This window comes from Tachysurus fulvidraco, chromosome 26 (assembly GCF_022655615.1).
Source record: "Tachysurus fulvidraco isolate hzauxx_2018 chromosome 26, HZAU_PFXX_2.0, whole genome shotgun sequence".
Lineage (NCBI taxonomy): Eukaryota > Metazoa > Chordata > Actinopteri > Siluriformes > Bagridae > Tachysurus > Tachysurus fulvidraco.
In genome coordinates this window covers 8,212,150-8,227,333 of record NC_062543.1, presented here as the reverse complement: position 1 = coordinate 8,227,333, position 15,184 = coordinate 8,212,150, and the positions used below count along the sequence as shown (strand labels likewise).

The following is a 15,184-nucleotide window of genomic DNA, read 5'->3' as shown; positions in this document are numbered from 1 at the left end:
GACATTACAACGATCATTTGTTGTACAAATACAACAGTCAAGCACTCGCTCTGGATATACATATATCATTCAAATGAGGATCTTTCACAGACAGACGAGCAACCCAAAAAACAGAATTCCTCCATCCTTTGGCACAGTGTTTTCCTTTAGCAATTTTGGTTGGAAAGTGTGTCTTATCTTATATAAAAATATATATATGTATATATTCAATGATATTTAAATAAGTAAAAAGCTATTATGTGTGTAATAGTATATAAAGTTTATTCATTAAGAAAACCAAAAGTTTTATCCCTCTCACTGTAATATGATGTGTTTGTGAGAGATTTATCATATATAAGGTACTACGAACACTTTTTTTTTGCTGTAATACTGGGTTGCTTTCTCTCCTGTTTCATAACCTGGGTTTCATTTCTCTCCTGTTTCCTGCTTTGTACTGATACGGAGGCTTCTTAGAAAAAAAAACCATTATGACCTTTATATTGTGCCTCTGTCATAAACGCATTTGTGACATGCCTACTTTATAGATGGCTATTAAGGAAGTTGCCATGGTGATGTTAGGGTATAAAAAAGGACAGAAGGGGTCAAACTTAACACATAACAGAAGCAATCTGGAACAGAGAAGTTCTGCACATCTACCTGAATAAAAGGTAAATTGTAAAATTTCATTATTACTTTTTCATTTGTCTGATTTTCATGATACATTACAGAGTTTTCTGAATTTTGCTTCTATTATGCACTTAAAAAATTGTGTGTGGAGTATTTTTTAACTTTTTATAATAAACGTTTAAAAGAAATATACTTCCTTTAATGGAGAAGACACATTAATATTTAACTTGCCTTTTTAACATTTAACCATTATTTCTATGTAGATATAATGCAATATTAATGTGTGTTTATTTCTTGATTATTTTTTTAACTACTTTATTCTTTTTATGCCCATTTTAGAGCATCACATCTAACTGAGCTATGGCTAGAAGCCTGTACATCATTTTAATTCTGCTAGAAGCAGGTACGAGAGTAATTATAATGTGATATACAAGAGGAAAATGAAGAGAGTGATATTTGCTGTCTTCCTGTGCCAATTATTGCTGTCTACCTTTCAGTCAATTATTAAAATTGCCATTAAATTAATTAATTATTACAAAAGCTGGCAGGCTTAAAATAACTCCAGACAAAGAAAGTTCAATACTAATGTGAAAATATTTAACACACAAGTATAAAACCATGTACCACTATACATGGTATCGTATGCTACAGGATAAGTCACAAAATTAGTCATATTGTGTCACAATTTTTCCAAGAAATTAATCGGGTTTGACCATAAGTAGATGGTACAGTAGTGTGAGAGATTAAATGTGATGAACTTAGCTTGTTTAAAATTCTGCCTGTAAAAGTGGTGCCAACTTTGTCTAAATCATTTTATAATTATTGATTTCAAAAGCAAATTTATCAGAAAATATTAAATAGCAAGAAAATGTCAAGTTTTAGTGAAATGCAGATCCAATAAAAAAAAAAAACTCACGACAAATAAGTTGTTAACAGATACACTGCCTTTAGCAGCATTTTTGTGAGTTATTTGGTTAAAAGTAAAGTGTTTAAATTGCACAAATTCTCAACAAAACAAATGTATTTCTGTTAATATCATGTTCTAAAGTCACATAGCAAAAGTCTGACTTTTATCATCTTGTTTCTGTCACTTTCAACAGTTCTACATGGAACAGGTTCCACTGTTGATCCTATAACTACAGTACTTTCTCCAAAACCCGAAAGTTCTACATTAGAAAGCACATCGCCCACTGTTGCAGCTACTGTACCTGAAACTAGTGTACCTGAAGCTACTGTACCTGAAAGTACTGTACCTGAAAGTACTGTACCTGAAACTACTGTACCTGAAAGTTCTGTACCTGAAACTACTGTACCTGAAAGTTCTGTACCTGAAACTACTGTACCTGAAAGTTCTGTACCTGAAACTACCCCTGAGTCTACAACACACACAGATTCCACTTTAGAATCGACCTCTGTAGACCAAAGTACAGAGACGCCCCAGACCACCCCCCCTGATGAAGGCTCAAGTGGCAAACAGGAAGGTTTAACTCCAGGAGAAACAGCAGGAGTAGCCATAGGCACCATTGCTGGGGTGGCTGTGCTGGGTAAGCAACTGGAACACACAAACACACACACACACACACACACACACACACACACACACACACACACACGTGCGCGATATGTAAAAGCGAAGGAATTTGACTCTGCTGTAATGTAGATATGACAAAATAAACCCTTCTATTTTATTCTACATACAGTTACATAAGTATAGCATTTAAGTGCTGTACATGTAATACTGATGGAGCACAAAATATTACAAACATATGATGCATGCATTTCATTCAAATATATGAATTTAATGAAGAATAATTCTAGATAGACAAATGTACAAAATGAACATGTCTAGCTACATAGAGAGAGACATTATAGACAATAATTATACTTTTGTGAAATATAAATTTGAACTTACATTTAAAATATACATAATATAATAATAAAAGAATCTAATTGTCCATAGCACATGAATGTGTCCCTGGGATAGACTCAAGGCTCCTTTCTATCCTGTGTAGGATAAGTATATGGATGGATAATAAAAGCACACTGCTTATCTGTGTTTAGCTTCTTCATAAATAACTTTATAACTGGTGAACCTTCCAACTTCCTTGTACCCAAAATAATCTGTTCAAACAATGATACATACTGCACTGTACATATAAATATATAAAAAAATGACGAAAGCAGAGACATAAAACAGAAGCCACAGAGGGCAAAAGTTCAGTAATTAAGTCATTCATTAACATCAAGACCATATCAAATTGTGGATTATGTTTTGTGATCATCAAGAGACAACCATTTCTGTCTGTCTGTCTGTTTGTCTGTCTGTCTGTAGGTGGAGGTATTTATGCTGGTCTGAAGTTCAGTGGGAAACTGGGCTAAACTCTCTCACTTCTATGTGTTTGACACCTGGAACATGCTCAGGCCAGTTGACTAGCTGTTCTTTCCCAGAACAGTGACAGATTTATGCAAGTTCTGTTTGATGATCTGCAGTTGCCATGCAGTGATAGACACCTTTTAAATGAAATATTGAAATATATAACAATAGACTTTAGAAATGAATTATATCTGTAACACAGTGTGACATAATATATATGTATATATACACACACACACATATAAGTGTATATACAATTTCTCAGTTTCAATGTTCATTATCCTTTTCTTTTCTTTTGTTTACTTATCATTCTTGTTCTCCTGATCGATGTCAAGCTCAAACAACAGTTTACGACATGCCACTTTACCCATCGCTCTGTAAACAGGTACCAGCTGTAGGTGCATCATTACAGGAACCACATACTGTAGATTACACCAGGAAATAACAGGGGTGTGTGTGTGTGTGTGTGTGTGTGTGTGTGTGTGTGTGTGTGTGTGTGTGTGTGTGTGTGTGTGTGTGTGTGTGTGTGTGTGTGTGTGTGTGAACAAGTGTCTATACGGTCATTTGTCATTCATAAAAATGGTGTGAGAGAAGAGTAGACAAAAAAAGCATCTTTCTAAATGTGTAAAAGTGTAAAATCATCAACTGCTGTTTGTGCTTTGTTGTTCTGCAGAGACTGTGTTTCTGCTTTGTTGTTAAACAGATCATTTGCAAATTCGTTTTGTATTCTATTCTGATGAGTAAAGACTAGAATAAACTAGATTATATTAAAATATATTTTATTTCAAAACATTAAAGTGATCTATGAAATATCAAACCACTAGGCCTGAGTGACATTTTCTTTCATATCACATTCCCTAAAGACAATTTCTGCCTTTCAGTTCAATCCTGAGCTTAAGTTACTGTCTGTTTGGGGTTTTGCACGTCCTTCTCGTGTTCCTGTGGGTTACCTCTTCACACTGTCACTGTCCACTTGCGTCTATGCCACAACGAGTGTGAAAATGTGTGTGCATGGTGCCCTGTGATGAGCTGACATCAGGCATTCAAACAAAAAGTGTGTGTGTGTGTGTGTGTGTGTGTGTGTGTGTGTGTGTGTGTGTGTGTGTGTGTGTGTGTGTGTGTGTGTGTGTGTGTGTGTTTGTTTTTCAGTTTTACACATACAAACAAAAACTCTCACCCTGAATCTTGGTCCATTTAAATTGACAAATACAAAGTCCAAAAGAACCTCAAGCCCTTGTTTTAATGGTTAAGAAAAGGTTGTCATTTATGAATAATCTTGTATGTATGCAATGTAGGATGTATGCAAGTAGCCTTGTCCTCTGACTGGATCCTTAGTGCCCTCACACTTGGTAAGTCAGGACCAGGACATGCCCCACCCTTCTGACACACATTGCAGCACTTGGTCTCACAGTGAACTAAAAAAAGAGCTCCTTAACACTCAAGCAGGATGCACGGTTAATTGGTGTGAAGTTAGACTCACATGTTTAGACCAAATGATTGCCAATCAGTTTTAGCCAGGTTCTCATGTGTAGTACTCCTTGTGTAGGATGCAAGGATACATAATGGTAAAGACCAAAACACCAAAGCTGTGTCCTTATCTCAGCAAGATTGTCACATGCTATAACTGGCTGGAGATGCAAAGTATTTCTAATCAAATTGGTCCACTTTCAGCAGCTTCCTTTAGAGCCTGGGAGGTAATGTGGCACAACATATAGATAGAATGGACGTGAGACCTCCTGAGCTATGAGTTTAATCAACCAGCTAGAACTGTAGGCGGTTCATCTGCACTTCAATTATTTTTACCAGATCTTATGTATCTCCATGTTGTGCTTCACTCAGACAGTGCTGCAATGATCAGTTACATCAAGCGTGAGAGCGGTATGAGGCTGGGTTCACTTTACTGGGTTTATTTTACATTGCATGTAATCTCCTCAGGTGGGTCTATCCATAAACTTTACCAAGGTAAACATTTCCCAAGGAAAGATGACTGTTAAGGGTGTAGCAGGCACAGGGGACTTATCATATAATAGAAGTCCGCTGTGCCTGCTACACCCTTATCAGTTTATAGAGCTTATAACAGTTTTATAACAGATAATATATTTATATTAGGGGATTATATTCATACATACATGATATTATTTAAAATCTGTTTGATGCCTAAATGTAAATGAACTGACCACATTGTAACAAAGCTAGGGTTAGTGAACAACAATGAACCTACAAGCAGACTTATGTATTTTCATTCCTCCCTTTTTCATTAAACGCAGTAAAAAAAAAAAAAAGATGATTACTTTCTTCCAAACAAGTAAATGGAGGCTTATTTGTTTCGGTTAAAATATCTCTCTGTTGTTCATTTACTCTCAAATCTACATTATTCACCCAGGTAATATCCAAATCAAACTGCAAATTAAGGAATATGTAAAAACATAATAAAAATTAAACTATTGACACAAGATAATAGAATTTAATACAGTTTTATCAATTCAATTCAATTCAAATTGATTTGTATGGCACTTTTTACAACTGACGTTGTCTCAAAGCAGCTTTACAGAACATAAACATAGAAGACAAAAGGTTATTATAAAGAATATAAAGATTAATATCATACAAAATTTAAGATTAACGTTAGATATATTTATGTTATATTTAAATGTGTTTGTATTTATCCCCAATGAGCAAGTCTGAGGTGACTGAGGTGAGGAAAAACTCCCTTAGATGGAAGAGGAAGAAACCTTGAGAGGAACCGGACTCAAAGGGGAACCTCATCCTCATCTTCATCCTCATCCTCATATATTGTGATTAGAAATATACAGTCTGACAAATAGAAAATAGAATAGAAAATAATCTAATTGACATCTAAAGTCATTTGTGGTCAGTACTACTTTTACATTTATTCTCAAATATAGGTATGATTACCATTTAATGATTGTGGTGTACATTGTGGTTATTTATCCTTAGTAAAGTAGCTCTGAGATTATAGATATTTATTAAAAAAAAAATTAAACCAAGAAGGATACAGAGGTATAAAGTTGATGAGCCATACAACGGAGCTGTGGGAAAGAGTAGTGGAAGCTAGGATAAGAAAGGAAGTGAATAAATGTGATTAGCAGTATGGCTTCATGCGCTGAAAAAGAACTAATGCAATTTTTGCTCTGAGAATGTTAATGGAGAAGTACAGAGATGGTCAGAAGGAGCTGCACGGAGTCTTTGTCGATTTAGAGAAAGCTTATGACAAGGTGTCGAGAGAGGAGCTATGGTACTCTATGAGTATGTCAGGAGTGGCAGAGAAGTGCATCAAAGTAGTTCAAGATATGTATGTGACGAGTATGACAGCAGTGAGATGTGCTGTAGGTCAGACAGAGGAGTTCAAGGTGGAGCTGGGGATACATCAAGGATCAGCTTTGAGTCCCTATTTGTTTGCTGTGGTGATGGACAGGTTGACAGATGAAGTCAGACAGGAATCTCCATAGACAATGATGTTTGCGGATGACATTGTGATCTGTAGTGAGAGTAGGGAGCAGGTGGAGGAACACCTGAAAAGGGAGAGGTCTGCTTTGGAAAGAAGAGGAATGAAAGTCAGTTGTAGTGAGACAGAATACATGTGTATGAACGAGAGGCAGGAAAGTAGAACAGTGAGGTTACAGATGGCCTAGGTCAAGAAGGTGCAGGAGTTTAAGGATTTGGGGACGGGGAGTGTGGAAAATGGGGTGAAGAGGCGAGTACAGGCAGGTTGGAGTGGGTGGGAAAAAGTGTCAGGAGTGTCGTGTGAGAGAAGAGTGTCAGCATGAATCAAAGGAAAGGTGTATAAAACAGTAGTGAGACCAGCTATGCTGTATGGGGTAGAGACTGTAGCAGTAAGGAAAAGACATGAGGCAGAGATGGAGGTAGCAGAGATGAGGATGTTGACAAGGATGGACAGAATTAGGAACGAGCACATCAGACGGACAGCTCAGGTCGGCTGTTTTGGGGACAAGGTCAGAGAGGCTAGATTGAGATGGTTTGGACATGTACAGAGCAGGGAGATGGTTATATTGGTAGAAGGATGTTGGACCTGCCAGGTAAGAGGTCAAGAGGAAGGCCAAAGAGGAGATAAGGAGATATATGGATGTGTTGAAAGAGGACATGAAGATAATAAGTGTGAGAGTAGAGGATGACGAGGACAGTTAGGTGGAAACAGATGATTCGCTGTGGCGACCCCTAACAGGAAAAGCCAAAAGTAGAAACAGAAACTGTTAAAATGAATTTTCTTTATGGTAATTAATTTTTGTGCTTATTTCATTTTCTTTCTACATTTCTCTTTCTATGTCGAAATGAATGTGTGCCCCCCACCCCACCCCACCCCACCATGGTCATGCTGACCTGTGATAAGTGTTTTTGTACCCTGTGTTTCTGCAAACATAAGCAGGATGGTAAGGCTTGCTGATAACGTAACCATAATCTTAAGGGAATAGAAAACTAGGAAATCTCTGTCATGCATAATTGTATTTCTGTGTTATATGTTATATGTCATCTTCACCTCTTCTGATTTAATGTTCTTGATTTGAGTCTATCCTGTCCTTTTAGTGGTCTTGACCGGATGAAAAGACAAGATAGGTTGACCTGCTTGTGAGATTACTCGCAGGACACTCAGTTTCTCTTTACTCATGTACAGGCTTTCTGACATTCAATGCTTGGATAAGAGTTGTGAGGAAGCAGCATTCTAGCATACCCCTATCTATGTTGACAAAACTTGGCCTCCACCTTATCTCATACACCATAGCTTACTGTATTTCATTGCGTACATATTCTGTTCTGTCGCTCAGTTCTTTGAGCAGCTGTTTGGAATAAACCAGATTTGATTTCACTCGTGTGGTTTGTTCTCTCAGTGCTCCGGAGCGCTCCTATTGTTTGTGGAGGTAAAGAGAAGCGGGTGAGTACAAGGAGGAATCTTTCTTACAGTTTGGTGACCCCGACGTGATACTCTCGATCAGGTAAGACATGTTTGATTGACTACCTGGTCGGCAGGATTACTAGGAAGAAGTTATCCCATTTTGACGGGATATTTATCCTTGGCTTCGTTTGGGAAGGCCAAGAAGGTTATACCCCGACGTGATACTCTCGATCAGGTAAGACATGTTTGATCCTCAGATTCCACCATACCCACGTGATGGTACTTTTGATCCTGGTTATTTAGCCTCCGCATACCGCATGATTTTGAGGGTACGAGAGATCGACAGTGGGAGTGTTGAACCGCCACCTTATTCTAAAGAAAAGAAAAAGAAAAAAGGTCCCGTTGGCCTCTAATCGGCCTACCTCGCCAGATAACCATTACATTTTGTGGATATGCTAATTAAGAGTTATCGTAACTGTCAGCTTACAGGAGCAGATTATCGATTTATTCTCCAGAATAAATTAGGCGACCAGTATGATGAAGAGAAACTAATTGAACAAGTTCCTGTGTTAAAACCTCAGAATGATGAAGTAGTAAATATAACAAAATAGGAGGAAGGAGAGTTTGAGAAGAACTCAAACTCAAGTTGTTTCCACATATTTTTGTAAGGATAATAAAGACGCTTTAGACCAATTGCGTCGGCAGATCACTAAATATCTGCTTAATATTAAACATGCTAATCGTGATCTCTCTCAGGTTACTAACTGTAAGCAGGAAAAGGGAGAGTCCACCTCCGTGTTTTGGACTCGATTTAGCCAGGTGTGGCAAGATTTAGGAGGAATGGAGCTCGACCTTTAACCTCCTTGGCTGTGATCTTATGAGTCTCCTGGGACTCTCTATAGCTTTTAGAGGTTCCCACATGTCTGTACAAAATCTCGATACCTCTGTTCCAGATATTCTTGCTCTCTCTGACTGTGTACTTCCACATATCGCTGCTGCAGTTAACGCTGTCTGTTCTCTCCCTGCTCTCTCTCCCGCTCTAGAGTCTGTTCCTTCTTCTTTGTGGGCGGAACACAAGGATGACGTGGGCTGCGTTTCCTGCGTTTCCTGCTTTCCAGAATTAAACACCTTACACCTGTGTATATTAAACAGTATCCTCTGTCTCATGAGAAAGCCGCTGGAATTGACGTTATTCTTTATTCTCTTTTACAGCAGGGGGTGGCAACGCCATGTGTTAGCCCATACAATACTCCTATCTGTCTAATACTGTCAATCCTGTTCCAAAACCAGATGGCTCTTGGAGATTCACCCAAGATCTGAGTAAAATAAACGAACTTATTATTCCTGTTGCTCCAATTGTCCCTGATGTATCCTCAATTATAGCCTCTATTCCATGTGCACATAGAGTCTTTTCTGTGATTGACCTTTGTTCTGCTTTCTTTAATGTTCTGTAGGGAAAGACACACAGTCACTCTTTGCCTTCACACACAGGGGACAGCAGTATACGTGGACCAGGTTGCCACAGGGTTCCATTCCTCCGCGGTCTTCTCGACCACGGTCAAGAACGCCCTGTCAAGCCTCTGCCTTCCCCCAGACTCAGTGGTCTTACAATATGCAGATGACCTCCTGGTGGCTGCGGCCGATTATGACACCTGCCAAGCAGCGACCCTGGCTCTACTCACACACCTTGCTGAGAAAGGTTTTAAGGTGTCCAAGTAAAAAAGAAGACTGTCCGCTACCTGGGCTATGAACTCTCTCAGGGCTCAAGGAAGTTAACTGCTGAACGAATACAAGTTATCATGGACACTCAGCGGCCTGCCACTAAACAGGCTTTACAGGCCTTCCTCGGCCTCATCAACTACTGCCGCCAGTGGATCCCAGACTGCTCTCTATATGAAAATGTCTGCGTGCTGCGGTGATCCTTCATCCGCACCTCTCTCATGGACTCCAGAAATGCAGGCTGCTTTTGAGGCCTTGAAACGGGCCCTGTGTACAGCTCCTACTCTGGGACTCCCCAACTATAGCCTCCCTTTCCACCTGTATGTTGCGACTCAGCCAGGAACAGCCTCTGGGGTGCTGGCCCAGGAACATGGGGGAGGCATGCGACCTTGTGCGTTTCTTTCTAAATCCCTCGACACTGTGGCTCAGGGTTTGCCTGCCTGTTTACGTGCTGTTGCCGCCTGTGCTCTGATGGTAACTGATGCTGAAAAGATCGTTTTATCTCATCCTTTGATCTTACACACCTCACATCAGGTAACGCAAATTTTACGCAATTTAAACACACAGCACATGTCATCCCAGTGTCGTTCAGGATATGAGACCGTATTATTGGCCACTGAGCATTTAACTGTACGTCCATCATCCTCTCTTGACATTGTAGCGCATGCCCTGCGGCGCCTTCTTAATGCACAGGATGATTGTATGGGTGACTCTGATCATGATTGCCTTACTGAAATAGTCAATGCCACTAGCATTCGCCCTGACCTCTCCTCCGTTCCCCTATAGACAGGTGATGTCATCTTTGTAGCTGGCTCTTGCTCCAAACCTAGTGATGGTGTTTATCTTTGTGGCTATGCTGTTTGTCGGTTACTAACACGGTCCTTGAATCTTTTTCTCTCCCTTTCTCCTCTGCGCTGGCAGCTGAACTCTTCGCTCTCACTCGTGCCTGTTTTCTCGCTGAGGACGCTGACGTCACTATTTACACTGACTCTCGTTATGCCTTCGGAGTAGCTCATGATTTTGGCCGCATCTGGCAATCTCGTGGGTTCACTGCAGCTGACGGCAAGCCTATCTCCCATGCCTCGTTAGTGCAGGATTTAATCACCGCCTGTCATCTGCCTCGTTCTGTGGCCATTGTTAAAACTAGGGCGCATTCCTCTGGTGACACCGATGAAGTGAGAGGGAACAGTTTCGCTGACCGAATGGCTAAACAGGCTGCGGCTTCACGCCCACTTCCCCCAAATCTATCTCCAGCCATGGTCTCTGTTAACACCATGATCAGTGCTGTTCTACCTGACATGGATCTCCCTTCGCTGCAGGCTTCAGCTTCGCCTGCTGACCGTGAATTTTGGACTAGTCAGGGTGTGACTGATTCCTATGTTATTCTAGATAACAAGGGCCGTGTCTGCCAACCATGACATTGTACTCCTTTTCTCGTCCGCAAGTTTCATGGCCCCACTCATCGCGGACGAAGAGGGGTGTTACAGTACTTATCTGAGGTTTTTTGTATTTTCCGCTTACACACAGACGTGAATAGAATATTAGACGGATGTTTAATATGCGCACAGAATAACATTTCAAAATCAGGTGCCACACATAAACACCTTCCCACACCTGACACTCCCTTTCAAGAATGGCAGATCGATTTCACACACATGCCTAGGCAGGGTCCTTTCAGATATCTTTTGGTAATGGTTGATAAGTTCTCCAGATGGGTAGAAGCCTTCCCATGTAGTAAGGAAAATGCTAGAGTGGTGGTACAGAAGCTAACTACTGAAATAATTCCTAGATATGGCATCCCTGTAGGAATTGATTCTGACAAGGGAACTCCATTTACATCTAAAGTCACTCAGCTTCTGTGTGAAGAGTTAAAGATCAATTGGCATTTCCACATTCCTTACCATCCACAGTCATCAAGTATGGTGGAGCGAGCCAATCACACAATAAAAGACAAAATTCGTAAAGCAATGCACACGTCCGGTTCTAAAAATTGGCTACACGCACTGCCACTCGTCTTAGCAGATATGAGAATGACCGCAAAAGTGGCTTTGGATCACCTGTCTCCCTATGAGCTCGTGATGGGGAGACCATTTCCCCAACCTTGGCGAAGAGGCAAACAGGCATTGGGAACGGGGGACCTTGATGTACACCTCAGCGAGTACTCTGCAGGGTTAATTCAGAAGCTCAACGAGTATTGGGCGCGGGTAAATTCAAAACAACCCCAAATTCCAATTGGCAATACTCACCCTTTTAAGGTGGGAGATCGTGTCTTGGTCAGAAATTTGGAAAAATAAGGCATGCCTTTGGGTGAGACCCCGTATAGTGGACCTGCAGAAATAGTCGCTGTGACTCGCACTGCTGTGTTAACCAATCTTTTTCCACAGTGGATCCACGCCTCCTGTCTAAAACCAGGCACGGGTTTGAAAGAAGAATCATAAGTGAAAAGTCTGTCTAAACAGTGTTTGTGTTTCAGAAATTTGAGGCAACAGCTGACGACCTTTTCAGGGGTCCCCTCTTCCCAGCATCCAAATAGAAGGATTGGCTGATCTACAAAGAGGGGGTTGTTGGTGAGCTCCAGGTGACGACACACATCTCTCTGCGAAAGGCTGACATCATTGAGCGAAACGGCGTGGTGACCCCGCAGACTCTCCTGTGCCGCCTGTTCGGACATCTGCCACGGTGCAAACGGTGCACGAGGAAGCCGTTAGGGGACAGAAGACTACCTCTACTGGAATCAGGAAACACAGCCAGTGACCAGTATGGCTGTTCTACTTCTACTACTGCTCGTCGCGCTTGGGACAGGGATTCCCGTCCAAGTTCATCCACGATAATACCTTCTGGCAGTTCGCGAATTGGACAGCTCGACAGCATACTGACGAGTCATGCTACGTGTGTCAAGTCTTCCCGACATCAACAACCGCCACCACTCTAAGACCTCGTAACAATACTATACAGGACACTCTTACTGCCATGGCCTATGTCTGTATTTCTGATGTTTGTGTCGCTTCTAATGCCTCTAAAAATATGATGAATAATGTGCATGAAGAGTTTCTTAACTACACCGGTTCTCGCGGGTGTGAGAATAACACAGATAAATCTCTTTGTATTCATGCCCTGTGTAACACCCTAAAAATGTATCTCTGAAAGAACGCCTTTCTTAGCACTTTCCAAGCCCTCAATGGCCCGAATCATCAGTATAGTGTGTGTGTGAAGAGGGAGGGGGTCGTATCTCTAGGAAATTTAACAGATAAAAATTGTAATGCCACTTATGTTGCCTGCCCCCTGGGATCACATAACTCCACTAGTTGCTCTATAATACACCCCGGTATAGATGGCACCACCTGGAAACACGATTGGTATTGGGTTTGTGGGAAATTTGTGTATTTATATTTACCTAGCGAGTGGGGAGGGGTATGTGCTTACACCCAGTTTTCTGTCCTTATTTCATCAGGGTCCTTCTCGTAGTATTCACCTTAAAAGAGCCACCAGTGGATCCCCCCCCCCCCCCCGTGATTTTTGTGCTTATTTCATTTTCTTTCTAAATTTCTATATGTCGAAATGAATGTGCCCCCCCCCCCCCCCGCATGGTCATGCTGACCTGTGAAAAGTATGTTCTTGTTTTCTTGTTTTTGTACCCTGTGTTTCTGCAAACATAAGCAGGATGGTAAGGCTTGCTGATAACGTAACCATAATCTTAAGGGAATAGAAAACGAGGAAATCTCTGTCATGTAAAATTGTATTTCTGTGTTATATGTTATATGTCATCTTCACCTCTTCTGATTTAATGTTCTTGATTTGAGTCTATCCTGTCCTTTTAGTGGTCTTGACCGGATGAAAAGACAAGATAGGTTGACCTGCTTGTGAGATTACTCGCAGGACACTCAGTTTCTCTTTGCTCTTGTACAGGCTTTCTGACCTTCAATGCTTGGATAAGAGTTGTGAGGAAGCAGCATTCTAGCATACCCCTATCTATGTTGACAAAACTTGGCCTCCACCTTATCTCATACACCATAGCTTACTGTATTTCATTGCGTACATATTCTGTTCTGTCGCTCAGTTCTTTGAGCAGCTGTTTGGAATAAACCAGATTTGATTTCACTTGTGTGGTTTGTTCTCTCAGTGCTCCGGAGCGCTCCTATTGTTTGCGGAGGTAAAGAGACGCGGGTGAGTACGAGGAGGAATCTTTCTTACAGAAACTCCAAAAAAGATCCAATGTAACACAATAATAAGAATAATAAAAAAGAGACAAATATGCTTGTTATGGTCAAACAGGTTAATTTATTCATCTATGTACATCTATCTGGCTTTTAAAAAGCCAAAAGTAGTTTACAGGTGGAGCCCAATGGACAGGAAGGACTCATTCTGTTTTAGTCAAATGATGACTCTCACACATACACATTCATAACATGTACTTCATAAATAAAATATCACACCATCTGCATCACACACATAGACAGACACACACACTATCTGGTACAGACAATGCGCAGATACACCAGGTGGCTCCTTGTGCTGTAAAAGTTGTTTTCCATGAAAGTGAATCCTGTGGTCAATAAATAAAATAAAGCCTGCGTTGAAAAGATGAGATCCACCAGGGGGCGACTAATCTCATCTGTTAAATAGAAAAATAGCTCAAATACAAGTATAAAACATTTCATGTACCCCAAATGTTTGATGACAGGATGTCAATCTCACAAACAATCTTTTCCATAAATCTCCTCCCAAAACTATGTCCAATACACGGTATGAGATATAGTATAAAAGCCAGTAATTATGAACAGGCCAGATGCTGATGATAATGTAATCCCCTTTAGGCTTAGACCAGTGCAAGACTATAGATACCAAGCATGTCAAATTATTTGTGTGGAAAAAGTGAAGACTAGAATATGATCCTTCCATGAACCACTAATTGCTTTGACCCATATTTAGATCCAGAGTCTCAAAATGAAAAACAAAAAAATACAGAAATAAATTAAACTTCATGCAGTTGCGATGACTGACGGTAGAGGAACAAAGAGCTCCAGGTACACAGTGCATAGTTCTTTGACATCCAGCTTCTCTCTCTCTCTCACACACACACACACACACACACACACACACACACACACACACACACACACACACACACACACACGGTCCTGCTCATTGAGAGGTAGTGATCCAGATTCTTTTTCTTCTTTTTCTTTCTTCCTTTTGACAAGGAGTGTTTCATCCCCATCCGTTTAGCAGCAGCACTCTAAATCCAGTGGAATACAGGATGAGGAAGCCCTTATATGGAGCTTGTTTATATCTGAACTCATGTCCCAGGCTTCTAAGAACTTCCAAGATCTTAAAAACAACCTCAGGCTGTGGCTGAAAGCACAGGTGATTCTGAGGTTTTGTCTGAAGTCCAGGGCAGGTTTTAGCCTCAAGAATCCTTTATAGGGTGGAGTTGAGGCAGGATTACAATCGTGAGGAGTTTGCAAGCTCGTAGAACAACACGTAAGCATCACTGCTACGCACTTGGCTGGAGGACATGGGGCTGACCCTAAAAACAAGAAAGAAAAACGGCATATTTAAAACGGAGTATAGATTTATATAATATCTTAAAGATGAACAGGGCTTTGGAACAATGT

The 15,184-nt window shown here is 40.7% G+C and overlaps 2 protein-coding genes across 4 annotated transcripts in view; one reads left to right on the top strand and one right to left on the bottom strand.

The window, feature by feature from the left end:
- The first annotated feature begins 550 nt into the window (after positions 1–550).
- LOC113655069 (cell wall protein RTB1-like) lies at positions 551–3,797 on the top strand. The gene is made up of 4 exons (XM_027165351.2): positions 551–647; positions 946–1,009; positions 1,707–2,150; positions 2,939–3,797. Exons 2-4 carry the CDS (start codon positions 967–969, stop codon positions 2,983–2,985), a joined length of 534 nt encoding a protein of 177 aa, XP_027021152.2. The 5' UTR covers positions 551–647; positions 946–966; the 3' UTR covers positions 2,986–3,797.
- A 10,030-nt stretch (positions 3,798–13,827) lies between these two features.
- The window catches only part of usp2b (ubiquitin specific peptidase 2b), a 36,348-nt gene continuing 34,991 nt past the window's right edge, over positions 13,828–15,184 (bottom strand). For all 3 annotated transcript variants that reach the window (XM_027165345.2, XM_027165344.2, XM_027165346.2), the window contains one exon: positions 13,828–15,096. In XM_027165345.2, coding sequence (XP_027021146.1) covers positions 15,012–15,096 — 85 coding nt within the window. In that variant the 3' untranslated portion in view covers positions 13,828–15,011. The remainder of the gene's footprint in view (positions 15,097–15,184) is intronic.